Raw genomic sequence first — 25,588 nt, 5'->3', positions numbered from 1 at the left:
GGCAGGGCTGAAGGCGAGAGGATGCACACACGCAGAAAGCAGGACTTTGGCTGCGGTACCGACCGGTTGGGGTCAGACCTAGGTCCTGATACCCATGATGAAGGACGAAGAAGGCACGCGCAAAATCTGGCGCTCGGAGAGAAGTGTCATGTCTTCAAGACAAATGTTACGAAGACGATCACGATTGACCAAGATACAAGACACCTCTGGTCCAGAGTGTTTTCTCGACTGGAAGACAACTTGAATCTTGACTAGAATTTAAAGACACTCTTGACCAGACGGCACTCTTGTGTAGGATTTTAAGATACTTTGGACTAGAATTCAGTAGCACTCTTGACTAGAAGACACTCCCGAGTAGAATTTGAAGATACCTGGGACCACAATTTACAGACACTGTTGACTAGAAGACACTCTGGGTAGATTTTAAAGATACATGTAACTAAAAAGATACTTCTGTGTAGAGCTTGAAGACACTCTTGACTTGAAGAACAGTCATATATGAAGCCGAAGAAGACGGACCCTGGACGGGGCTCGCGAAGGAATTGGCAGGAAAGCGATCGCTGGAATACTTTTCGGACCATGAGTCAGAGAGTATGCGGAAGATCTGTGGATGCGTTGGAGACGATCTTCGACGTGTACTCCAGCCCACCTGGCTCTCGGGGAGTGATGCAGTTCATGACACAGAACTGAAGATAAGATGCCTCTTTGACGGTGGCGAGATCTGTAGCTTCTTCGAATATTTGTTCCAAGTTCGTGAGGGCCTTCGGCATGTTCTTCACCGTGACCTCGTAACATTTTGGCTTTGAAGTGTCAAACCACCACTGTTGTAGCATTGATCGCTGAGACAACAAGCCTGCCATTTTCATTTGACAAATGGCGTATGTAGGTAGGGTCCAGCTTACAGTTGAGCAGCGCAGTCGCCTCGCAAAATGTCTAATTCTCCTCTCTTATGTGGCCAATGCTTTGCCTAATCTGGTTCGGCTTCATGTCTGAGAGGTCTTTTGGTGTCCCTACGTTGCATGGCAATGGGTCGTTGTAAACTTTGGGCTTCTTGGGCGCTGATGGGCTCTCCAAAGGGCTTCCAGGTCGCTTGCTGGCATGCTGGGGAACTGATGGCTGATGGCTCACCATTCTGACAGATTGACGGGCAAAGCAATGATGATGATGGGTGTGATGATCTGATCAGGAAAGACATCAACGAGGGGAGATCAGGAACTCGAGTCCTGACACCCGCTTCACTGGGTGGTTCTCACGAAGACTTGACCAAAAACCCCGAAAACCACCTACAGTCTACAGCAGCATGAACAGCGATATGGGGATCGCACCCAAAGCCTGAAGGGGCGGGCTGTAGCAATTCGGCGCCAGCCTTGCTGGACGGATCACTGTGAAGAGATACTGCGGCAATGTGTGGTAAATTGTTCTCAATATTCAGCAACTATGGTTCCTGATCAGACCGCACGAGGTGCCGCTGAAGGTCGAGACGGCCGCGTCAACGCGGATTAGGGAGTGAGAAGCATTCAGCATGTAACATCCACTGGTCTCGCCGCCCATGAAAGGTTGGGTTCGATGCTTCATACCTTGGACGAAGGCTCGGCAGGCTAGAGTAGGCGGATACAAGCAGTCGACTAGCAGACTCGAGCTTGAGATCCGAAACTGCAAGATCGCTTGGGAATTTTCCAAGTTTCTTCTGGAGATCGCGCCCCACCTCCCCGCGTCTTGCCAAGCTTTACATGCTCAACTCCCTACGCGTCTCTCGTCTTCGTGCCATGACAGAACGTCTCTGCATTTACCTCTTGTCAGTCAGTGCTGTCTTGCCGGTGTGAATTATCTGCGAGCTGAGTAGGAGAAAGCAAAACATCACCATGCTTCGTGAAAGGACTCTGGAAGTTTTCAACGAGGACCTCTGAGTTGTGGCGCTTCCAAGTTGTGGAGCCCCATTCACTGCCTGAGTTTCAAAGCTTCCACGGCTCAGCAAAAAGCTCTGAATACCGAGTTTGGAGCGTACAATGCCTTGGCTAGACTTGCATATCCCGAGTCTCTTCGCAATGTTCCATCGCTAGGCGGACAAGGCTATGCAGGATGCAGCGTAGCCCAGGATAAGCTTCTACCCGCCAAGCAGTTACGTACCGAATGATAGAAGTGGGGGAGCTCGACCTGCGAGCACACGACTTCCTTCCTCTTCCAGATTTTCGCCTCGCTCCTCACTCACAATCCCGGCACACAGCACTCGTTGACCACGATGAAATTCACCGTGAGCCCCTCCGTGCCCACCATCTGGCTGGCTTTTGCCCGTCTCACAGCGTACGCATATCCTATCGCGCCGCAGCTCCAGCACTGGCCGGCCGAAGCCGCCACGGCTCTCAATGCCATGATTGCCGCCAACGCCAACAAGGGTAACTACGCGTGCTTCGACATGGACAACACGAGCTACCGCTTCGATCTGGAAGAGTCTCTACTGCCATTCCTCGAGAACCGCGGCATATTGACCCGCGACAGTCTCGACCCTTCGCTGAAGCTGATCGACTTCAAGGATACCGATGAGTTCACCGAGACCCTGTACAGCTACTACGTCCGCCTGTGTGAGGTCGACGATCTGGTATGCTATCCGTGGGTGGCCCAGGTCTGGAGTGGCCTGACCTTAGGAGAACTCAAAAGGCTACGTGGACGAGCTGATGGCCTCCAACGAGACCATTCCGACCAAGTACTGGGACGGAGATGAGGTGGTCGAGGATGAAGTGACACCGCCGCAGATCTTCCAAGGCCAGGTAGAGCTGTACAATGCGCTCATGGCCAACGGTATCGACGTCTACGTCATCACCGCCGCCAGTGAAGAACTCGTTCGTTTCGTTGCGAGTGATCCCAAGTACGGATACAACGTGCCTCCGGAGAATGTCATCGGCGTTACTACCATGCTCAAGAACGCCACGTCGGGCGACCTGACCAACGCACGGAAGCAGATTGAGGAGGGCGACTACGATGAGCAGGCCAATCTAGGCTTGGTCTTTGGACCCTACTTGTGGACACCAGCGACATGGTTTTCCGGCAAGTGGGCGGCAATCTTGACAGTAAGTTCTCTTTGCGGTTGAGTCTCTCGACAAGCATGGTTTCGGTTGCCCACACACGTGTGAAGACCTCACTGCCCGTTGCATCTTGAGCGCCGTCTTGGGCAGCCACCTTGCTGACATAATCACCAGTACATCGATCAGTGGAAGAAGCCCATACTGGTAGGTGGCGACACACCCGGATCGGACGGTTACATGCAATTCCATGGGGTCGACATCGGAAAAGGCGGGATTCACCTTTGGATTAACCGATCGGCGAGTGCGTTCGAGGAATTGAATGAGATGATAGCCGAGAACTCGGCGGGCCAGGCGGAGAATGGGCTAGAGGTGACGGCGGACAAGAATTGGGTGATAGTGCTCCCAGAGGACATCCTGTGATAAGAGATCTGGATGATAACCACACAGCATTCTTGATGTATTTTGTTGCTTCTGCAATCGTCAGCTTGAGTTCGGCTCAATTGCCCCAGGTAGATGCGGGCACTTGTTTTGAAGAGGCGCCTCAATAGCGCGGGCCGTAGTCTGGATGATGAGGCGTAGGTAGCGATGAGCATTCCGTGAAGACAAATTGGGGTAGATGTGTCCATGGACGGGAGCAGAGCATGGGATAGGGGTGATGACCATAACTATCCTGCAGAGAATCCGTCAAGGCACGCTCAGCATGTCCTTCCTGTCTATGAGCACTGGGTCAGCGACCTGCTTTTACGCAGGCACTGGTCGAAGCATAAGAACAACCCCAGTAGTACCCGACCCACCCCACTTGGCCAAATCAAAATCTAACCTGCCAATGTCCTGAAAACCATGCTTCGCATACAGCCCATGACCGGCCGACGTAGCTTCCAGGTACGCCGGTAAGTTCAGCTCCTCCGAGCGCTGAATGCCCCATTTGATCAGCATGCTACCGGCCCCACGACGTTGGTGCTTCGGATCGGTATGGAGGAATTTAAGAACTGCAGGAGGTCAGCTTGCGGAGCAGGATCCCGTAGTTCCACTTACAGATGTGAGGCTTGTCGCCCATCACCTGCTGTCGCTTGGCGTCGATGGAACCGAAAAATGCTTCACAGACTTCGGGGTTGCTGCCTGGACCAAACTCGCGCGGTGGGGGCTCGGGTATTGGCTTGCCAGGTTCGTAGATGTGCCACTGAGCGAAGCCTGAGTGAGGTCGTTAGCGGCGTGTTGGATGGGAGAGTGCAAAGTCTGCAGAGGCTAGGGAGTCACATCTAGGATAGCAGAGTGTGTCCGGATCATTAAAGGTCTGTGGCACACTTACCGATCATTTGCCCTGTTTCCGTATCGACGGCCTTGAGCCAGACAATGCTCGCATCCTCGCGTTTGTGCTTCAGGATAATTGCTGCGCGCTTTTCGCTGGCGTCAGGAGGCATAGGACCAGGGAAGAGCAAGGGTTCAACAGGATCTTCGGATTCCGTATAAGCCAAGTGCTCGATCTCGAAGGATCGAGGAGCATCCTCATCGCTAGCGTATTCGACTTTAACCGGCATATCGACAACGTTGGAGGTGGCTAAGTAGCAGTCCCGGTATACCGCAGTTGAAGAGTGTGGCATATATCAGGTCTCTAGGCAACATTCACTAGGCCGCTTCGAGGTGCATTGCCGACCAGCAAGACGTAATTAGGTGAGTCATCGGGATGCGCCTAAAGCCGCCGTGACCAGGTGACTTCGGAAAGCTTGATTACTAGGTACTTCTGGGTGAGACTTTCCGCCAGGAGCTTCTGCAATGTAGCAAGAAGGCGGCGGCACGCGCGAGGTGGTGCAAGAGTTACGAGAGGAGAGGAGCAGATGCTAAGAATCACGGAGTTGTCGGAACAATATTCTGCCATCCTGGTGCTCATACAATGTGTAAGTGGATGACAGGGCTTCTCGAACGTGCTTGCAATGTCGTTCGTTCTCACGACGTATGCGATTTGATCTTATGAGTATCTATTGACTAGCAGTGGGAGGTTCGGGGCACAGGTCGTGCAAGGGCTGTACCGAAGCCAGCCGCAGCGCGACATTGCCGACACGGTCGCCTTGTTGAGCAGTGGCGTTCAGACGCAGACGAGCCGGCATTATGGGATGCTTCGTCATATCACCCCACAAGAAGTCGATCGTTTTCGAGCAGGAGATTGCCTCTGCTCCGAAGGGTCTATCGTATGCCGACACAGCCGCTGTACCCCGTCAGTGTACTCACGGCGCGGCCGCCCTTCTTTGAGTACCTGAAGTACACTCGATTGTATGCTGGCGAACCGGAAGCCAAGGACGAGTCTTTGCATGCTGGTAAGGAGTGCATCAGGAGGCGCCGGCTTGTGGGCTGTGGAGTTAATTCATCCTCTTCGGCACATATGTTGTGGGCATGCATCTGAGCTTGGCCTGGTCAGATCTCTCGTAGCTGACAGGGTCATCGTTTGGTGAAGCAGCATTCCGCCTGAAGCGTGGGCCGGGGAAGACCTATCATACCGCGCGAATCTTGTTGTGAACTGTGTGGCGAGGGAGGCTGCGCAATCTTTCTGGGACTCGCTGGAAGAGAGCCGACGTCGTGACCAACGTGCCGCCAGCTGATATGAGGTGGAAGTGAGTTATCGGAACTCCGCCTGAAATTGCGAACGGGGTGAGAGGCACAGCCTTCCCGTATGCATCATTGGGGAGAGCAGCCTGGGCAGGTCGCAGGACTCATTGACGCTGGCCGATTCAAGCCCACCACTGACAGCGTCTATTCTCTTGAGAGCGGTGTCGAGGCTATCAGAGGGCCGGCTCTGGGAGAGCCACTGTCAGTGCAGGATTGAAGGTGGTGGAGATCTGATGGTCCTCAATTCACCTCTGTTCCACCTGGACCCTTCTGCGTCTTCTTGCCCCACCTACCAGTCTCACTCCACAGCGGCATCGCACTTGCTCCGCCTCTTTCAATACAGACCGCCAAAAAGCAAAAAAGCAAGCGGGTTTGCATCAGCCGTGAATCTGGGTGTTGTTAGAAGGGCTGCTACTGCTGAGGAGGCTTCCGAATGACTTACCGAACACGGGGCCCGTCGATGGCAACGACGGATTTTACCACTAAACCACTTTTCGGCGTTAGTGATATGGTCGACGATGTCTAGTAAGACAAGCTTACCTGATGCTGATATTCAGTCGTATTTGTGTGCGATTGTTGGCGGCAAATTTCGAGTATCTTGTATACAAGGTCTGTGCGGTGGGCCCCCGGAGCGGCCGAACAGGCATTGGGAATCTTGGCATGCACGACGTAGAATCCTAGTTCCATACCCTATGGGCTCGTCATAGCGAGTGACCGCAGCACCGAGCGGGTCGACGGCATGAGATCCGGGAGGGCACCAGGACGTATCCTCGACATCAATCATGCGAGATGGGCCAGTCCGAGGTAAGGCGCAAGCAAGCCCATAGCAAGGCAAAAGCAAATCGAAGATGTGACCAAAATCAAATCGGGATGAGGTCTGCTTATTTGCTGCCTTGAAAAGGCGGCGGGCCGGAATCATTCATCGGCTTTGTTCACATTTCCTGCCCCAAGGTGACCCACCCGGTGACATTCGTTCTGCAACTTCACCACATTCCCCAACCCAACCACTTCATTTCTTCACAGCCTCCTCTTCTCCGTCCTCTGCATTCACGAGCTTGCCCGAAACAACCATATTGTTGAGCCTATAGAAAGCCGTCTGAAGGCGCTCGAGCTCCTCCGTCACCTCACGCAGCCGAACCTGCAAGTCGATGTTCTCCTCCTGTGCCACCTCATTGGCGTGCTCGAGCCGTTTATTCTCCAACTCAAGGATGTCGTTCTCGGCAGCGAGCTTCTTCTTCTCGGCAGCGAGCGTCTTCATTTTGGCGTGGTCTTTGGCCAGCTCCATGTTTGTCTCGAGGAGCTTTGTTCTATCCTCGCGCAGTTTTGCAAGCTGGTCAACGCCGACAGTCGTCAATCTTGGGGGTCTGATATCGATTCCCGCATCCTCACGACTGTAGTCGATTCTAGGACGCTTGCTGGGACGATCGGACAGAGAAGACGGCATCTGATTATCGTGTATAGAGTCTGGTAGCGAGGGAAGCACAGGACTTGGCAAAACGGGCAGGGTTGGTGAGTCGAGACTGGCATAGCCAGCGTTTCTGTGGCTTGGAATCGGAATAGGTGCCGAAGGAGGTGAGGAGGTTATCTTGCCATCAGGAGTGGTCGGTAATGATTCGCCGGCAGCCATAGCTCTCTCGTCAGCAGCGCGGACTTGGTCATCAAACTCGTCTGCGCTGGTTTAGTATGGCTAGCCGCGAAGATTTTATCACATACCTGTGGTAACGGCGGTCTTAGAAGAATGTTCTGGCTTCAGCGACATCTTGCGGAGAAGGGTTGTAAGACTCTTCATTGATGCAAAGCTGTTTTGAGGATAGGTGATACCGCATGCGTAGCGAGAAGTGGCGAGTGAACTGAACAAGTGGCAGAGGTGGAAGAACAAGTTTGTTGCAAGAAGTTGAGACGCAGTGTGAAGGCGTCCAGCCTTGCCCCAGCCTTCTGCCTGTGTGAGTGAATAGCATCCGACAAACGCGACCACAACAGGACACGTCATCACAGTGAAAAGGCCGTTTTCTCATGAAGCTGAGCAGCAACACAGGAGGCGAGCTCCAGAAGACCCAGCTCGAAGTGGGAGCGGAAGACCGCCTGATGCACAATGGTGTTGTATTACACTATCCATATACTGCGAACCTACCTCATCGGTCTGCAAGCCTCCTTATACTTGTTCTCTGATAATAGAAACATGCAAGAGCAAACGCCAACGCAATGTCCGTTTGATGTCGCATCGCTCGTACAATATCGTCGCGTAGAGATCATCCTTTCGCATTGTATCGATCGTTAAATGCGTTCACGGCTGTAGGCAATCAGTACATAACCAATGAACAGTAGAGGCACACTTACCGACAGCAATCTGCTTGTAGAGCCAGTCCCGCTGGCTCTGCTCCGAAATGGGGACAAAGGGTCCATTTGCACCGCCTTTCAAGCCAATACTCATACCAGTCCTCTCCTTGCTGATGGTCTGAACATCGGTCAACTTGACATCCCACTCCATGCGCAGCTTCCGAGTTCTGATCATAAGAACCCGATTGTAGGTCAATAGAACCATCATGTCCTTGCCTTCGAGTTCAAGGTGTGCGATGTAGTCCTCGTTGAAATACTTGCCGTCATCACAAGTCTTCAACCAGAACTGCCCAAGCGCTTCTCGCTGAGAGTACGGGCGCACAATGCCGTCCATGCCGATGAAACGAGTCAAGCGAACACGATCCAAGCCTTCAGCATCAAACACGGTGGTTGTATTGCGCACGCCTTCGGCCACATTGGAAGCCAGATCGAAAGCGCCGATGGCGGGCTTCGTCGCGAGACCTAACATACCCTTTCCTACCCCCTTCACAAAGCCGAATGCGCCTTCCTTCTCTGCACCTTCTAACGGATGTCGAGCGAGGCCTCCGATTCCGCTAGCGACGCTTGTGGCAAACGCATTCCCGCCAGAAGTCACACCATACAGAGCATGCTTGGGACGGTTTCTGTTCTTGGACATGCGACGCTGGTCTTGGAATTCCTTGTCAAGGGTTGCAGCAGCCAGGCCCTTTGAGATAGATCCAGTGAACTTGGCCATACTGTCGCTGAAACCAAAGACGGATTTCTTGACGAAGCTGCTTGCTCCCTTGGCCATACCGATGCCTAGCTCCTGAGGACGATCGGTCATCACAAGTCCCTGGTATGGCTCGTAGAAGATATCGGCGACACCAGAGCTGACACTGTTGAAAAGACCAACAGGATTGCCGAGGAAGTCAGCAGATCCGAGGATAACATGAACCTGTCGAAGGACTTCTTGCGTGTAATGATTCCTGATGTTGGCAATGAGGGCGGGAACGGAGATACGAGCATTCTCCAGCATGAGTGCATTCAGCTTGATCGGTGCATCATTGACGTTGCCAATGGACATTGTCATGACATTGACAAAGAACATCATCGGGTTCGAACTCATTGTATCTTCGGCGTTGATCCTCTCGGTTCGGACGAATGACAGATCCAGCTGGATTGGTTGAAGATGCAGGAGCTCGAAGTACACGTCCTGGCCTTGTTCCTCGCGAGTTGGCTCGGGCACATCGACGGTCTCATCGCAAAGCTTTCCTTCCTTCTCCTCAGTCCAAGAGGCACCGGGGACTTTGGTGAAATCAAGCAGGGCGAAAATGAAGTCCTCATCAAGCTCGATCGTGATTTGCTGCAGCAACAGAGTGGCGTATTTGATGTAAAGAACTCCGTACCCGTCATCCTTGACACGAGTGACCATGGCGTGGAAGATCGGATGCGCTTCCATCTCTTTGCCTGTCTTTGGCACAACACTGGGATAGAGCAGAATGGGGAAGATGCCGCCATAAAGCTGATTGTCAATTTGTATCCACTTTGTCGTTGCACTGAAGGTCTGATACAGCTTCGAATCGCCGTACTTGAACTCGATTTCGCGGAAAGTCATGTACAGGAGTTCCCGTAAGCTCGAGTTGACAAGCGAGATGCCGATTCCAGCCAGACGAAGCTCGGCTTTGAAGTTGACCTCTGATTCGATCTGCTTCACTTCAAATCCTTGATTCACCGTAGTCTGCGATGTCGTAGACATGTTCGTCTGTTGCCGATACAGCGACCGCTGAGGTTTGTAGTTCGAGAGGACCAATGTTTGTGTGGGACCATCTGCAACAATGTTGACATCGATGATACGTGGTGATCCACCAGCCTGGCGTGGTGGTAGCTTGATCGGAATGAGGTTACCAATTTCGGCGAGCTTGACGTACCGCTCCCGGCCACCAGATGTAAGGACAAGCTCCTTGTTCCTTGATGCTGGATAGTCCCATGCGTAGGGCATGATGCTTCGGGCTGGTAGTTTGTAGCGGATAGGTTTCCAGCCACTACCCTTGTCTTCCTCCTCATCTTCATCAATATTTGGATTGGCCTGAAAGAATAGGAACTCTGTATCACTCTCATTTCTCATAGAGAAAGGCCAATGCTTTGTCTCAATACTGAAATGGAGGAAAAGGGTTGCACCCTCGAGAATGATCTCAACACGGACCAACTTCTGTCGCTGACCTTGCTTTGCCAGTTTGACATGAGTCATGCCAACATTGCCGAGATTGAAGGGCGACGACCATTGATTGTTTGCCCCAGGGAAGCACAGACATAGCTGCTTCTCTTGCACTTGCCGCATGAACTTCACGGGGAGCAGCTCGTTGCTTTTCAGCTTCATGACAGTGGATGATCCTGGTTCACGGAGTTCCAGGTCTTCGCCAATCTTGTTCTTCAAGATATAGCGAGGCGTGATGGAAATGACCTTGGACAGGTTATACTTGCCTTCTCCCTCCGAGACATCGACACCAACGTGCATCTCCGAACGACCGGACGCGGCAGGTAGCACAACCTCATAGGAACTTCCTAGAGCGTCGAAACTCTGAGGTTTACTCCAAGCAGATTCGCCAATCTTCAAGGCTGAGCGATTCTTGCGATCGTCTGTCGGGTAGGAGTAGAGGTAAGGTAGAGCTTTGCCGTGCCCAGAGCTTGCTGCAAAACCGCCGCTCGGGGTGGCTTTGGAGCCACCGAAAAATGCCTTACTCTGGATGCTCATGTCGAGACCTGTCTTGTTGAGGATGACATATGGACTGTAAATGGAGACCTTGAAAGCGCCTCCACTATCTGGAACATTGGTATAGTGGAGCTTGAGCCTTAGCTGCGATCCCTGAGCATCTTTCAGCTGGAGGTTCTTCTCGCGCCGGAAGTCTTCCTGTGTGTTGCTGTTGACGATAGCGAAGTCGCTTTGCTTAAAAGGCGTGTCTTCAAGATCGACGCTGAGAAGAAGCAGGTGTGAAAGCTCCACAACGTGGACTGGACTGACGCCACCCTTCCTAAGGAAGTTTGTCCAATCCTTTTTGGTGTTCTTGTCGTAAATCCTGTACTTGAAATCGTATGGAAGCAGGTTCTGAACTTCGATAGGAGCTGAGATCTGGATCCGCATGAACGGGTAGATTTGCGTCATGGGATCCTTCTTGTCGTAGGAAGCATGCATTTGGAAATAGAATGGTGGAGAATCATCGCGGCTCTCGCCCTGGCAGGTGATGGTCCTTGTGCTGCGCTTAAGGAGATCCTTCCAGAATAGTCTCTCATTGGACCAGCCATAGCCAAAACCTTGGTCAGGTCGAATGAGCAGAGAGTGCATGAAGGCCGCTCCAACGGGAGCAGGCCGTCCCTCGCCCGGAGGAACCTTCTCAATCTTCAACAATGTGCCTTCCTCGGGGCTAAAGACGCCGACCTCAATCGGAATCTGCGTCTTGTTCTCCACAAGCAATGGCGAGCGGAAGGTGATATATTTGACGTTGTCTGTTCCAAGTTTGACTTCAACCAGCATGCGATGCTGGATCTTGTCTTTCCGCGGCTTCAAGTTGTACAGAGTCTCTCCTTCACGAATGACAGGGATGCGCCCGATGCTGTCAAAACCGCTCCCTTCGAGCTTCACACCAACGAGGCCGGCGTTGCCTTCGGGTGACAGGTTCTCACGCATGGAAGTTGCATCCTCAAATCTCCAGGCGTATTCTTCACCATCGGTCAGCTTGGCCGCGGCGGCTGTCTCACTCTTCTCGTCGGCCCAGACGCTCAAGTCGAAGCCCGTGTAATTGCGTATCCGGTAAGGAGCATCGGCTGTTCGAGGCTTGGATAAGATGTCCTCGTCTGTATTGAGGAAAGTGAAAGACTTTGAGGCGAGGGCGATGGTGGCCGAAGTGACGGTTAGCTCCATGTTCTTGTGCGAGTAAAGCTCAACAGACATCATGTCTTGGTCTTGTTCCTTCGCCATGTGAAATCCCAACTGCCACGGCTCAATAAGAGGCTCCCAGGCTGACTTGGAGAAGTTGTAGACGTTGATGAAGGTATTGAAATTGGTGTCCGCACTCATTGCACCTGACCAGTCTTTGACATTGACGTCAAACTTCTTGACGCTGAAGTCCAGAAGCGGAAGCTCATGCATATCACCTATCAAGATGACTCTGATGCCGTCGATTTCCGCGACCAAATCCTCGCGCTTAACAACGACGGAGGATTGTGATCTTGCAGTCTGAGCGCGAGCAGTAACCGATTTCGTGCGCTTGGACTTCTTGGACACGCTGGCACCGGCCATAGATTTGCGTCTGGTAGAGGCAGCTTTCGAGGAACCTTTAACCTCCTTGATCTTCTTTGGCTCCGCATGCTCCATCTTGGGTTGCGGAGCGGTTGCGGTTGCCTTGGCTGCAATTTGCATCGCCAGGAGGATATCGCGGAGGGATAGTCGAAGGACAAGGGGTTCGATTTCCAAATGCATCGACGTCAGGGAAGATTGCCTGCCTTGAGAGCGATTTTCCATGGACATGTTGATCGAAAAGTCGTCCAAAATCCGGAGGCGACTTGTCTCGAACTTGTCCATACGGCACAAGAACATGCCAACTTTGTTGACCTGCAGGGTTGTGGCGTTTTGCTGTGATAGTAGCACCCCCTTGGTCCCAAGTACGATGGCTTCAGTATTTGAAATCGTAGGGTTGGCGATGAGGATTACCTGTGCATCAACAATGTTAATCCTGAATGAGGTCGTCATCGAGGAGGCGTTCTCAGCAGCGGGTTTCATGTCTTCCGATTCACTGCAATCCGACTGCTCCTCGTCATCGTCATAGACCGCTTCCGTCTCTGCAATTGATGCAGGATCATTGACAGCCAGGGCAGTGGTGGCGAAAGACTGTAGAGCGAAAAGATAGTCTAAAGCGAAGATGATCCTCGGGCTATCGATAGTAAGCATGACTATCATGTGCCGATCGGTACCACCAGAGATCGATACGCTTGCCATGAATTGCTGTTGAACGTCGTTGTTGATCAGAGACATGATCTTGCGGAACTTGTTTGTCTCTTGCTGGCGGCTGTCTCGAATAGTGAACGAGTGAATCAGCAGCTCTGCCTCTAGGGCATTATCACTTAGCATTCGCATCTTGACGTTGGTCTGGTTGAGTGAGAACTTCGAAAAGCTCGCAGCGTCCAAATCGCCCGTGGGCTCATCTTCTTTCGCCAGTATGAGTTCAAGGCCGACGAGGGGCGCTTCGAAGACGAGATTGAGCTTAGTCCACGTCTCGTCGGTAGCGCCCAGTTCTGGGGATTGATGGGAAGGCTTTGATTCTTCCATCTGCTGCTGTTCCTGACTCTGGAGCTGAGACTTCAAAGCAACATCGGAGGCGGATCTCGGAAGCTCTTCAGCGATCTCCTCATCGGTTTCGACCTCTGTCGCGAATGCCGCAGGAATAGTCTTGGACAGCTCCAGGAGGAACTTCATCTGCGTCTGGGAGATACGGAGATTCACGTCAGACATGTTGCCTTCGATTTCGAGGTCTGGACGTTCGAGGCCGCTTTGATGTTCAAGGTACCTAATCTTGAAGTCAAGGTCGACCTTCTCAATCATCTCAATCTCCTCAGATTGACCATCCTCGTAGTGAAACTCGGTTGTCAAGCGAATATGTCGAATGCCAGCGGATAGCTTGTTGACCAGCGGCCCATCTTTCTGGCCCTGCACGCCGACAAACTTGTTGGAAGCGTATATCTCTCCGAGATAGGCGGTAAGCAGATCTCTCGGGCGATTGTCAACCATTGCTCTCGGGAAGACCACGATTGGGGTCTTGATGACAACATCGAAGTGCATCTTCTGCGCGGACTCCTGGACCTGCGTAGCTTGATTTGCGGCCGCCTGGCGTGCAGCGTTGAAGATGCCTTGCATCTTGCCAAACTTGACGCCAAACTCCATAATCTTGCGAAACGGCTCCTCCAAGAAGTTGACCTTGATCGAACCAGAGCGCAGATACACACCAGAATCATATCCCGGATAACCCTTCCGGCTTGGGTCGTACGTCTGATATTTGAAGTCGGCAAGGTCATCACCTTCGATTGCAATCAAACGGCGTAGCGGAGAGTCCTCAGGAGCGCCTTGGTTGATATCGTCAACAAGGGAGAGGCTGCCCAAGCGAGCCTTAATTTGCATGGTTGGGGGGTCAAGATACACACCAACGTCGCCCGAATTCAAGGTCAACGTGGCAAGGCGCACGCCGTCATTGTTTAGAATCATTGCAATGCTAGACAATTGCGCCTTGATCCTGATCTTGTCACTTTGGTCGTTCTTCTTTGCAGGACTTAGCTCCACAGGCTGACTGTCCCTATCTTCAATCGCCTTCTGATCCTTCTGTGGTTCTCCAGGGCTCGCAAAGGTGACAAGTACAAAGTCCAACAGAGTAAGGAGAGTCTTCCGGGTCACGATGAGGTTGATCGTCGAAACAGCCACATCAAGATTCGTAGCAATTCCTTCATATGTTGATTGGAATTCTGGTGAATCGGGATTGACTTTCACAAACTTCACGTTGAAAAGGTCTTTTCCTTCCTCGGCTTGGAAGCCCTTGGACGAGATGATCTGCTTGAACTCCGGTAGAGGCTCTTGCTCGATATGGTCGTCAACTGTCATGGCGCCCAAGCGAACCTCTGCCACCATGTCGAAAGGTCTCTGGTAGAAGGATAGTGCAAAATGTTCAGCAACTAGTTCAACCAGTAGCTTGTCGTTCTTGGGGTTCTCTGCATCCGACTTGTACAACGATGCTTGCAGCTTCTCAACAGTGAAATTGAATTCGAAATTGCGCTGGTGGATATTGATTGGCTTTTCGGCCTCTTGTGGTTTCCCCGAAGACTTCTGTGCGCTGTTGTCTTCTGAGTCAGAATCAGCATCAATCAGTGCCTGTCCTTTTCGCTCTAGAAGTACCACAGATTTGCGTTTAGATCTGGGATCATCGCCTTGGGACTGGAGCTGCTTGTCTCCGGCGGCATTCTCGGCGGTGGTTGGCTTGTCCTTGTCGAATTTAGGTACAGCCACATCGAGCAGCTTCATGATGTTCTTGTATTTCTGGTCAGACATTGAAGCGTGCAGGATCGGAAGCGTTCCTGAGATGCGGGTCCTGGTTATGTCTGGCGCTTTTGGAAGAATCGAAAGCTCTAACAGGAAATCCATGTTGATGCGGTCGATCAGATGCATTTTCTGGTCGTCCTCCTTTGAATCAAGCTCGGCACGGGTGGCTTCAATGCCGGGGCCCAACAGAACCTGCGTGGAGTCCAGCCTGAGATGGAACTTGTCGTACATCAAGCCTTCTAGCTGTTGGTAATCTTGTTGCGTGTACTGCTTCTTGCGTTTCGAGTGAAGGTCTTGAAGCGTGTCTTTGTCAACGAGCTCACTATTCAGACTGACGTGGCCAGCGTCCAATATCATGCAGAGGGCGCTTTCTTTGGTAATGGACTCTGGAATGATGAAGATCGGAGCTTGGATGTCGAGATTCGCATTGATGGTCTTGTGCTCCTCGAGCGCAAACTCTAGACCCGCACGGGTTTGCTGACGAATCTCTTCGACAGTAGCACCGGCAGTCTCGAGAAGTGCACCGATTGATTCCATTTGCCTGGCAGGAGGCTTGAAGAACTTGGCGATCTCCACAACGAATTGGGGGTTATGGATGAATTCAAGACTCTTTAGTTTAAGCATGACCTCAGTGTCTGCGCTCTCATCAAGAGGGTTGTTCTCGAATATGAGATGGAAGAGCCCGTCATCGTCATCGTCATCTTGCTTTTCGCCCTTGTCAGTGGGAAGGTTCGTGTCGTCAGAAACTTCTGCATCATCTTTCGGCTGTTCTTCAACACCTTTGACTTTGACAATCTGTGGAAACAGTGTCCCTTCAGTGGTACCATCATAGACACGAAAGCCACCCAGATTGACATCAGCGAGAAACGAATCTGGTCGCTGCAGTGTCTTGGCGCGGAAGTTGTCGAACACCAGCTTTAGGACATCATTGGCTTTTCCATGAGGGTCACGCTTCAATGTGAAGCTGCCGGTTCGAAGACTTGATTCGATTTGCATCTTGACTGTCTCACGCGGTAGGTCGACGCTGTCGCTTATAGCTTTCTTCTCATCCCAATCTATGGCATCGTACAGCTTCTTTCGATCTTCCTCGGTCATCTCAGCTTGCGAATCATCAGTATTCTCGGGCTTCTGACCCCAAACCCACTGACCCCAAGTCTGTTTCGCCGCCGGCTTTTTGACTCCCACGTTCTCCTTTCGCATCTGATTCCGAGCGAGTGATCTCCAGAAGCGCAGATCTTCGTAAGAGAGCTTGTATTCAAGATCGGTGAGATCTTTCTTCTCAGCCTCAGTCAACTGCTCCTCCCTCTTTTTCTTCTTGAACACTTCGATGTAGCGAAGGCGCATGTCTCGACGCTCTTTGAAGTAGTCCCAAGTCCAGCGGCGGTTGCGATCATGGATCTTGTCGAGCACAGCAGTTCCGGCGAACTTGAGCCACGCTCTCGGATCTTCCTTTGGACTCTTCTCCGGCTGGTTCTTCTTGTACTCCTGGTGACGAATGAAGTAATGCATCAAGTCCACGAGCATCAGAGCATCCCGGTATTGTTCGTCGTCTAGTAGGAACCCGAATTCTTGGAACATCAAACGTGCCTTCATCCGTGGACGATCTGTATTGCCGGTCTTGTCCAGTTCTAGACCAGCACGGCCACTGACAGGCTTCAGGAGATATTGAGGATTGTCACTCTTCTCAATGCCCTCCTTGAAGCGCCGGATAAGTTCTTCCGTGCCAAGCTTCTCGGAGCCAGCATCAGCATCACCGCCCTTACCGGTGCCGAAGAGCTCAGCATCACTGTTCCAGTAAAGTGCCAACGAGTTTAGGACGGCGAGTTTGTGGGTAGTGCTTGAGGTTGATTGAATAAAGGTTGGGCGCCAATCAGCATCGGTGCTGACAGCACTCATCTCTTTGAGGGTGAAACCGATGGCAAAAGGATGATCGGGGGCGGCGATGGCATCCTCGTATCTGATGTGAACATTCTTGATGCTGACCTGTAAGTTGTCGACGATTGCGGTGGTGAAGCTCTGGACAAAGCTCTGGTTCTTTTGCTGTTCCTCCTTGCTCATGCCCTCGGCATTGCGGTCCTTGAGCAGTTCGGCGCTTTCGAGTTTCTCGAGCTTCACAGCTACCGTACGCTTTTCCTCCTCTTCGGCATCGTACTGATCTTCTTCTTTGGGGGCAGCGAGAAGGAAAACATCCTCGATATTGACTTTGACAGGCTTGCCACGTAGATTGGACCAAGGTATCGAGAGCGTAAGCTCGCCAAGCCGTCCGTCGACGACGTTGATGGGCAAGTGCAGCTGATCCAGCGCCTCGCGTCTCAACTCTAAATTACGCAGCTTGACATCGCCAGAGAATATTCCTACATTCAATTGCTTAGGGTCGAAGTTCTTGACGTACATGCCCAGAAAGCGATTTAGTAGGTTGGCGACGAGACCTTCCAACATCTTGACGAAGGGGCCTTTACCCTGGCTGGGGGCGATATGACTTGTTTAGCTGGGAGAACTGATGATTGGCATGAGGTCCGCCGTTGTTGCCGACCGCTGTCGACTATATGGGAGTAAAAGAGTAGGCCAGCACCAAATTCTTAGGCAGAAACACCGCCACACGTGGCGCGGGTGAGAATAAAGGTAGGCGGAAAGCTCCTGGAACTAACTCGGCAATCCGTTGTAAGAACGGTGAAGACTTCGAGCACGCTGAAGTAATCAAGCAAAGAAGGTAAATGATGGACGCAAATGCTCAAAACTCAGCTACCAAAGTTATGGTCAAATTGAAGTTGGTGGCAGCAAGTTGGAAACGTGCACTCGTCACGACGTCACTGCACCAAGCGTGCCAATGCTTCTCGCAACTGCCAAGAAGTCATCTCAATGCAGACTAGCGCGTTGTAGCTAGGAGCTAGCTGGACTTCAATTCACTGTCGGTGGTGTGAGAACACAACTGCACAGTCTCTCGACAACCCTCTCCGCTCCCTGTTCTTGACATTCCTTTTTGGCCTCGACAGCTGGACCTGGTTGGGCTGCGTCTCTTGTGACCTACCATTACCAGCAGTCTCGCCAAAATGTTCCGCACAACCGCTTCCCGCTCGATCCAGAGCCTCCGTGCTCAAGCTCCAAGAACAACCCTTTCCTCGACTGTGCTCCGCGCCACCCTGCGAACGTCTGCGCAGCCTCTGGCACGCCCCGGCGCCCTGTCTCTCACCCTGCGAAACCCTGCCCAGAAGTCGATGGTGCGCTATGAAACCACCTACCAGAAAAGCTCTTTTCCCAAATCCAGAGACAATAAAGCGGAAGAGGCCTACGGCAACGAGGTTATAAAGCCTATTCCAGACCTTGTTTCCGCGTCGTCCTCTATTCATCCTGTTACTGGAGAGGTTGGTGGCCCAAAGGAGGAAGAAGATGTCGATATGACTGCATCTATCAGAAGCGACTTTGTAAGAAGCGATTTCAGAGGAGGGCACGGAATCTGGCTAACGCAACGCAGAAAACGATTGTCGACACATTCAGCTTGAAGTCTGTGCCAAAGGAGGCGCTGGCTGTAGGTCTAGCTGGTGTTGTTCCATACCTTGCGACTTCGCTCTCCACAGTCTACCTCGCTTTCGACATTCAGTACGCCGCAGCGCACGGCCAAGGTCTTCTCCTCTCCGGCGAGGTTGCTGAGCAGCTTCTGCACATCATTGAGCCCATTCAGCTCGGTTACGGAGCCTCGGTAAGTGCTTCAGCACGTCCCTAAATTCTTCTAATTTTGTCCAGATCATCTCCTTCTTGGGTGCGATCCACTGGGGTCTTGAATGGGCTGGCTTTGGCGGATACCAAGGCTACCCCAGATACTCGATTGGTATCGTTGCTACTGCTGTGGCGTGGCCTACCCTTCTCCTCCCGGCAGAGGTGGGCTTGATTGCTCAATTCCTTGCCTTTACCTTCCTCTACTACGCTGATGCGCGTGCATCAACCCGGGGTTGGGCACCATCATGGTACTCTACTTACCGCTTCGTCCTGACCTTCATCGTGGGTGCCAGTATTGTCGCCTCCTTGGTCGGCCGTGGCCAGATTGCCGACCTGATCACCCGACCTCCCGGACCGGCTGACCGTATGCGTGCTATCCGGGAGCAGCAGCTTCAGCAGCTTGAGGAGAGTGACGCCGAGAGCAAGGCTCGCGCAGAATATGAGGAGTCTGGTGGCGATGAGGACGAGGAAGAGGACGATGAATAGATCAAACGAGGTCGGTTTCGCACAGAAGCAAATGTACTCTAGGATTCGAGTCCTGCCTCATTGCAAATCACAAAAACATTCCCTTGCGTACATCGATGGGGCTTGTAGATATCATTCGGAATGAGAGCTTCACTGCATCACACCTGTCCATGCCAGCTTGGTCTACCGACGCCCAGCCCTTTTTAATCTAACAGAATGGAGTTGCCTTTAGCGTGCAAACTTTTTGGCGTTGCCAAAACTCGGTGCAGCGAAACCCGAATTGCAGCTTGGCTAAGAGCTGGACCAACACCTTTTCCAAGCTTGGTCGGCGCATGCCTGTAGCTGAGAGGCTGTCTCGGTTTCAGCGCCGGGATGCGACGCTGTTGTGTGGGTTATTTCGCTTGGTCTCGTGCCAGCGTCAGCAAAGGCCAGGCGCACATGGGTTTGCAGCTCGTCCATGCATACCCCGAGCCGAGCTAACTCTGCCCCGCAGTTCGTCCCATGCGCGCTCCTGCTCGTCTCCCCGCTGAAGTCATACCCACCATCGCCCACTGCTCGCCATAATTCTCACTTCGCGTGACACGCCTCCTCCACTACAAGTGTAACAGTAATATATAGTACTGAGACCCTCTGCTTGTCTGTGTCTGTTCTGCCTTTCATTCCTCTCCGCAATCTACGCGTGCCGCCTCGCACCTGGCATCAGGCAGTGAAATTCTGACGCAGGCAACTAGTCCAGCAACACCTCTTCACTATGGTATCTTACCTCAACGAGCGACTTCCTTACTAGGCTAACAATTCATAGTCAGACAAGAAATTCGTCGGAGCTATCGACAACGGCACAACGTCGTCGCGTTTCCTAATCTTCGATTCGAATGGCGACCCTGTAGCTCAGCATCAGCTCGAGTTCAAGCAGATCTACCCTCACTCGGGGTATGCGGCCTCGCACATGTTCTTTGCTGCATCTTACTGACACGATTGCAGTTGGCATGAGCACGATCCTCTCGAGCTTGTCTCGTCTGTTGAAGAATGCATTAACGAGGCCTGCAAGAACTTTGAATCCCAAGGCTACTCCCTCTCCTCCATCGCTGCCGTTGGCATCACCAACCAGCGTGAGACCACAGTCGTCTGGGATCGCAATACGGGCGAGCCACTCTACAATGCCATCGTCTGGACCGACACACGCAGCGCCCACATAGTCCGTGACCTCAAGGCTCAGAAAGGCGCTGATGATCTGCCGCAAATCTGCGGTGAGCAACTCTCTACCTACCCATCCTGCGCCAAACTCCTCTGGCTCCTCAAGAACGTCGACAAAGTCAAGTCTACTTACGATGCCGGCAACCTCGCTTTCGGTACCGTTGACACCTGGCTGGCATACAAGCTTAACGGTGGGCCCTCAGCCAATGTCTTCGTTTCAGACCCTAGCAACGCTGGGCGAACCATGTTCATGAACATCCGCAATCTCCAATACGACGACACGCTGCTCGACTTTTTCGGCCTCGACGTCAAGACACCGAAGCTGCACCTCCCTAAGATTGTCCCCTCTTCAGACCCCGAGGCTTTCGGTAAGCTAGCTGGCACCTCCCTCAAAGGCGTCCGCATCACGGGCTGCCTGGGCGACCAGTCCGCTGCCCTCGTGGGCCAGGGCGGGTTCACTCCCGGTCGGGCTAAGAACACATATGGAACAGGTGCCTTTTTGTTGTTCAATGTGGGCGAGAAACCCGTCATCAGCACCCACGGCCTCATGTCCACCGTGGCTTTCGATTTTTCCCCACAGGGCATCCCACCTACGTACGCGCTCGAGGGCTCGATCGCCGTGGCCGGCTCTTCAGTCAAATTCCTCATGAACAACCTGGGTTTCTTCCGGGATTCACACCGCATCAGTGAGCTTGCCGAGACGGTGCCCGACAACGGCGGATTGGTCTTCGTGACGGCGTTCAGTGGCCTGTTTGCACCATATTGGATCGATGATGCAAAGGGCACCATGTGGGGTATCACGGCGTACACGCAGCGAGGGCACATTGCGCGGGCGACGTTGGAGGCGACGTGTTTCCAGACCAAGGCTATTTTGGACGCCATGGGCAAGGATGCGGGCGTCAAGCTGACCGAGTTGGCCGTCGATGGTGGCATGAGCAACAGCGATCTGTGCATGCAGACACAGGCCAACATCATTCAGATTCCGGTGGATCGGCCCAAGATGAGGGAGACAACAGCGTTGGGTGCAGCGATTGCGGCCGGATTTGCGGTTGGCGTATGGAAGAGCTTCGACGAGTTAAAGAACATCAACCAGGAAGGGCGGGTCTACTTCAAGCCCGAGATGGATGTGAAGAAGAGCGACAAGATGTACAGAAAGTGGGGCAAAGCCGTCCAGATGGCCAAAGGCTGGGTGGATGAGGATGATGAAGAGGATTGACTCGCCGGAACGCGTGAATCGAAGCTGTAATCGAAGGTGTAACGGGAAAGGTACAATAGGCAGACAGTGGAATGCCACTTTGGCTAAATTCAACGGCACTGATCATTTCTGCTGCAGTTTGTCGTGGGCGAGCAGTCGCTGCTCCCAATCCTGACGGAGCTGCTCCATTTTTGCCCACACCTTGGCTCCTTCATCTATAAAGGCCTCGACATCCTCCAGGGTAGCGTCTTTCGCGTCTTGTGGCCTTCCTATGTGCCCACCTCGCCACCAAGATGGACCACCCCACCATGTGTCTGCAAAAGCCTTGCCCGAGCCATTAAAACCCCAGCCTTCCACATCTGTAGACTCGACTCTAGATCGTGCCAATCGATCTATAGCACTACCCCACTTGATGGCCTTACCACCTCCCGTTTTCTCCTTTAGCTCGAGCTCGCTCCTGGATACCAAAGCGAGCCACACGGCCGAGATTGCGGCAGGGTAAGGATTAACAGTCGCCCATGGAGAGCCGAGCCAGCGTGCAATGAAAATTGCGAGTAAGTACGCCTGGTGAACGATCCAGTAAAGATCAATGATCGTCGTCGTAAGGATACCAGGTTGAGTTGTATGTATGGTCGGGCGGGATATTTGAGGGCGTTTCGGTGCACCTTCAACGGCCTCACAGTGGAGGTAGGATGATAAAGATGTCCTCGTCTTTGACTGGCCTTGCGTCAGGGCGAGATAGTCTGTTAAGCGTTTGCTATGCTCGTAGGCTGCATTTGAGCGCAGGCCTTGATGATCGGCCGGGTTATAGTGGCGAGCTGAGGCCTCGATGGAGCTGACCCAGACAATCTTCGCTGGAGAGGATGAGGGACACGTCCAAAGCAGCGGCATCAGCCAATGAGCGAGCATGTAGTGACCGAAGACGTTAGCGCAGAACACCTCTCCCAACGGTGGTTCGTCCAACTTTTCACCGTCGACAGGTGGCAGCTGAGGCTTTGCAACGACACCAACAGCTCCAAGCTTGAATGTAGGCCATGTTGTAGCTCTTCTTAGATCCACTAGAACAGTTCCAATAGCAAGAGGCCAATCGAGTCCCGTCCACCCACCAATGCCCGCATTGAGAATGACAGCGTCGAGTTGGGGGACGTCGGACGCGATGAGTCGTTGTGCAAGGCCTCGCACCGAGAGCAGGCTTGTTAATTCAACAATCTCAGAACGAAGGTGAATGCGATTCGACGAGCTCAATGCTATGGAATCGACGTGGGAGCGCAGAATTTTGAGGGTGTCTGACCCTTTGCGTGTACTTCGGGTAGTAAAGAGGAGTGTCAGAGTGTCCGACGCCTGTTTCGTCCTCAAGAAATCGTCAATCAGTCGAGTGCAGATACCCAACCCAAGACCACTGTCGCCAATTATGTCAGTAGAGACAAACGATCGAGCCTCCAGTTGCAGAAAGACTTACCTGTTGGCACCAGTGACCAGAATGTGGTAGGTGTAAGGTTCCATCACGTTGTCGAGCCCCAAGGACCCCTCAAATATGTTCTCACATCGTGGGAAAGAATTGTGATTCCGTCGCCGCAAAATAAACGCTTGCGGCGGTGGCTTCACTCGGAAAGCACTTCGCGAGCAGTCGCGCTGCACAACTTTAATTCCGATGGCCGATGCTTGGCAGGCCCCGCGCTTAAGCGAGCGCCGAAGCACTTGGACTGGTAACACCTTGGGACTGTGCTCGCGTTCCATCCCTCCTTCAGACCACATTATTGACTCTGTGCTTCATTCTTCTGCTGATTACTGCGGCTGTCGCCTACGAGGCCGAGCAGGACAGGCTGACGATGGCGACAGATGACCACACAGACCTTTGTCTGCCCTTGCGCTCTAGGCTTTGTTTGTGCTTCCGCATCTGGAGTACAGGTGGCTCTGCAAGGTCAACATTCGTGATGCATGCATGCTCGAGAGTGCCAGGCTCTTCCGCATTCAACCTTCTCACTTTCGTATTCTTGCTACTGTCTCTGCTGTATTCTCCCCTGTGTGATTCTTAATGGCACCATAAATGAACTTAGACTGCTCCAGTCTCGCTCACCATGTCTGTAGATCTCAGTGGGATCACCATACAACAAGTGCCGCAGTGTGCGGTGAGTGGCAAACGATGGGATACGGGACCGTGACTGACGACCACAGCAAAACTGTCTCGCCAACTCGACCCAGGCACAAACTTCATGTCAAGTCATTGATATTGCATGCCTCTGCTCCAATTCGGCCTATGTGAGCACGCTTTCTTGCTGTCTCGCCACCACATGCAATCCTCAAGAGCAATCTCGTGGGTCAGACTGCAACAAAATCTGGACGTAAGAGCTAATGGACGAACAGTTGCTATCCAGTTCAACCAGGATGAATGCTCCAAAGTCAACAAGACAGCTCCTGCCTTCGTCGGATGCTCACCATTAAACCTCACATCTGTGGGTGGTAGTCAGGCCAGCACGCAGACAACACTATCGACCCAGACATCATCCGGAACTTCGCTTGTATCTACCGTCACTGGCAGCATTGTTACAGAGCCTCCATCATTTAGTGGAGCCACCGTCACAGCATCGTTTGGAGGAGCTCCATTGCTGACCGGGACATGCTCAAACCCATACTTTGCTCTGGTAACTAATGCTGCCGGAACGACGATTCAGTACCCAGCTGTTGGATGTGGGCCTCACCAACAAAGCTGCTGTCCATACTCATTCGGCTCAAATGCACGGATATCACGTTGTCCACAGGACTACTTTACCACGTCCGGAGGCTGTTGTCCTATGTGCGTACGCGAATCAGCCATGATAACTGTGATCACTAACCGTCTATAGAGGCTATCAGGTGTATTACACTGGCATCGGGGCACAAACGCCTTGCTACTCCATCCCTTCAACTCCTCTCGTCCCTGCAACCACCCGTACCGATACAGCAAGATTCAGCTTAGTCTCACAGACGATCTTCGCACAAAAATTTGAGCTGGCCGGCCAGGCGGGCGGGGATGGACTGTCGACAGGTGCTCTGATCGGCGTCATCGCTGGGCCTGTCGTTTTTTCTCTACTTGTTATCAATTTCGTCATCTTCTTCATGCTACGGCGGCGCAAAGTCCGGAGAATCAGAGAGGCAGAAAGAGCGACGACCTATCCTCCATTCGAGCCCATCATGCCACAAAATGAAGTTCCACAGACGCCGCACGAGCTGGCAAGCCCTGACGTTGCCAGGTCGCCTCGATCACCCCAAATGGGACAGATCGGCTGGGTAACAAGCCCAGGGTCTTCACCTCCAGCGTACGATTCGCAGCGAAATCTCAATTTGATAGGTCCGGCGAAGCTACAGATTCCTCAGGATCCCCAAGAATTGGAGGGAAGCACGTTTATTCACCAACATCATCCTGCATTCACCGGCGAGCCCACAAGCGCATCCGCAACAGACATCTCACCCAAATTCGAGAGACCCAAGACTCCCAAAACACCTATCAGGTCTCCACAGGGAAGTGACAGGAACTCGCCTTTGATAACTCCCTCATCCGGCAAAGGACCTCTGCCTCGAAGTCCTCCAGCGGTCTCGCCGCCTAATTCTCCAAGACAAGTGGCTGGACGCTTAGAATGAGTCTGGAAGACTCAAGTGGCAGTCCTGCTCGACTATTATAATAGCATGGCGTAGTGAATTGATGTTATTATTGCCTTTCCACACCGAGTTCTAGGTCACTACACAACAATGACGAGCGACAATGAGGGTTAGGGCTAGATTCCAGCGAATTCCGGCCGACTCTGCGGGTGGGACCCGCACCTCGCCATCGCCATCGCCTCATCACTTCTAGCCTGGTCGTCCGACATCTCACCCACCCTCCTTCTGTGCGCTTCGGCCATTCTCGATACAACACTTTCTTTACTATCGGCGGGGGCCGTGTCTTTCGTAGTTTGCATTGATGTCTTGTTGAAGTTGTGATACATACCTGAGCAGCGCTTCTCTCTTCCGCGGCCTTTGCCGCTCAACCTGACAATGGCTCTCCAGGCT

At 52.7% G+C, this 25,588-nt stretch overlaps 8 protein-coding genes across 8 annotated transcripts; 4 read left to right on the top strand and 4 right to left on the bottom strand.

The window, feature by feature from the left end:
• Positions 1 to 2,239: 2,239 nt before the first annotated feature.
• Positions 2,240 to 3,440, top strand: HMPREF1541_07369 (uncharacterized protein; the record flags this gene model as incomplete). Its single annotated transcript, XM_008721693.1, has 3 exons — positions 2,240 to 2,596; positions 2,643 to 3,065; positions 3,195 to 3,440. The coding sequence occupies 3 exons, from the start codon at positions 2,240 to 2,242 to the stop codon at positions 3,438 to 3,440; spliced, it is 1,026 nt and encodes a 341-aa protein (XP_008719915.1).
• Positions 3,441 to 3,761: 321 nt separating this feature from the next.
• On the bottom strand, positions 3,762 to 4,558 carry HMPREF1541_07368 (uncharacterized protein; the record flags this gene model as incomplete). Its single annotated transcript, XM_008721692.1, has 3 exons — positions 3,762 to 4,009; positions 4,056 to 4,211; positions 4,330 to 4,558. The coding sequence occupies 3 exons, from the start codon at positions 4,556 to 4,558 to the stop codon at positions 3,762 to 3,764; spliced, it is 633 nt and encodes a 210-aa protein (XP_008719914.1).
• Positions 4,559 to 6,630: 2,072 nt separating this feature from the next.
• HMPREF1541_07367 (uncharacterized protein) lies at positions 6,631 to 7,380 on the bottom strand (the record flags this gene model as incomplete). The annotated part of the gene is made up of 2 exons (XM_008721691.1): positions 6,631 to 7,289; positions 7,335 to 7,380. The coding sequence occupies 2 exons, from the start codon at positions 7,378 to 7,380 to the stop codon at positions 6,631 to 6,633; spliced, it is 705 nt and encodes a 234-aa protein (XP_008719913.1).
• A 490-nt stretch (positions 7,381 to 7,870) lies between these two features.
• Positions 7,871 to 17,433, bottom strand: HMPREF1541_07366 (uncharacterized protein; the record flags this gene model as incomplete). Its single annotated transcript, XM_008721690.1, has 2 exons — positions 7,871 to 7,911; positions 7,959 to 17,433. 2 exons carry the CDS (start codon positions 17,431 to 17,433, stop codon positions 7,871 to 7,873), a joined length of 9,516 nt encoding a protein of 3,171 aa, XP_008719912.1.
• A 611-nt stretch (positions 17,434 to 18,044) lies between these two features.
• On the top strand, positions 18,045 to 19,194 carry HMPREF1541_07365 (uncharacterized protein; the record flags this gene model as incomplete). Its single annotated transcript, XM_008721689.1, has 3 exons — positions 18,045 to 18,416; positions 18,467 to 18,691; positions 18,736 to 19,194. The coding sequence occupies 3 exons, from the start codon at positions 18,045 to 18,047 to the stop codon at positions 19,192 to 19,194; spliced, it is 1,056 nt and encodes a 351-aa protein (XP_008719911.1).
• Positions 19,195 to 19,924: 730 nt separating this feature from the next.
• HMPREF1541_07364 (glycerol kinase) lies at positions 19,925 to 21,583 on the top strand (the record flags this gene model as incomplete). The annotated part of the gene is made up of 3 exons (XM_008721688.1): positions 19,925 to 19,927; positions 19,976 to 20,103; positions 20,155 to 21,583. 3 exons carry the CDS (start codon positions 19,925 to 19,927, stop codon positions 21,581 to 21,583), a joined length of 1,560 nt encoding a protein of 519 aa, XP_008719910.1.
• A 102-nt stretch (positions 21,584 to 21,685) lies between these two features.
• Positions 21,686 to 23,065, bottom strand: HMPREF1541_07363 (uncharacterized protein; the record flags this gene model as incomplete). Its single annotated transcript, XM_008721687.1, has 2 exons — positions 21,686 to 22,961; positions 23,022 to 23,065. The coding sequence occupies 2 exons, from the start codon at positions 23,063 to 23,065 to the stop codon at positions 21,686 to 21,688; spliced, it is 1,320 nt and encodes a 439-aa protein (XP_008719909.1).
• A 575-nt stretch (positions 23,066 to 23,640) lies between these two features.
• Positions 23,641 to 25,180, top strand: HMPREF1541_07362 (uncharacterized protein; the record flags this gene model as incomplete). Its single annotated transcript, XM_008721686.1, has 4 exons — positions 23,641 to 23,691; positions 23,738 to 23,876; positions 23,927 to 24,356; positions 24,406 to 25,180. The coding sequence occupies 4 exons, from the start codon at positions 23,641 to 23,643 to the stop codon at positions 25,178 to 25,180; spliced, it is 1,395 nt and encodes a 464-aa protein (XP_008719908.1).
• Positions 25,181 to 25,588: the final 408 nt, after the last annotated feature.

The sequence above is a fragment of the Cyphellophora europaea genome (genome assembly GCF_000365145.1).
Source record: "Cyphellophora europaea CBS 101466 unplaced genomic scaffold supercont1.7, whole genome shotgun sequence".
In the NCBI taxonomy this organism is placed as follows: domain Eukaryota; kingdom Fungi; phylum Ascomycota; class Eurotiomycetes; order Chaetothyriales; family Cyphellophoraceae; genus Cyphellophora; species Cyphellophora europaea.
Note: the sequence above shows the minus strand (reverse complement) of the source record. Positions and strands in the feature narration are given on the sequence as shown.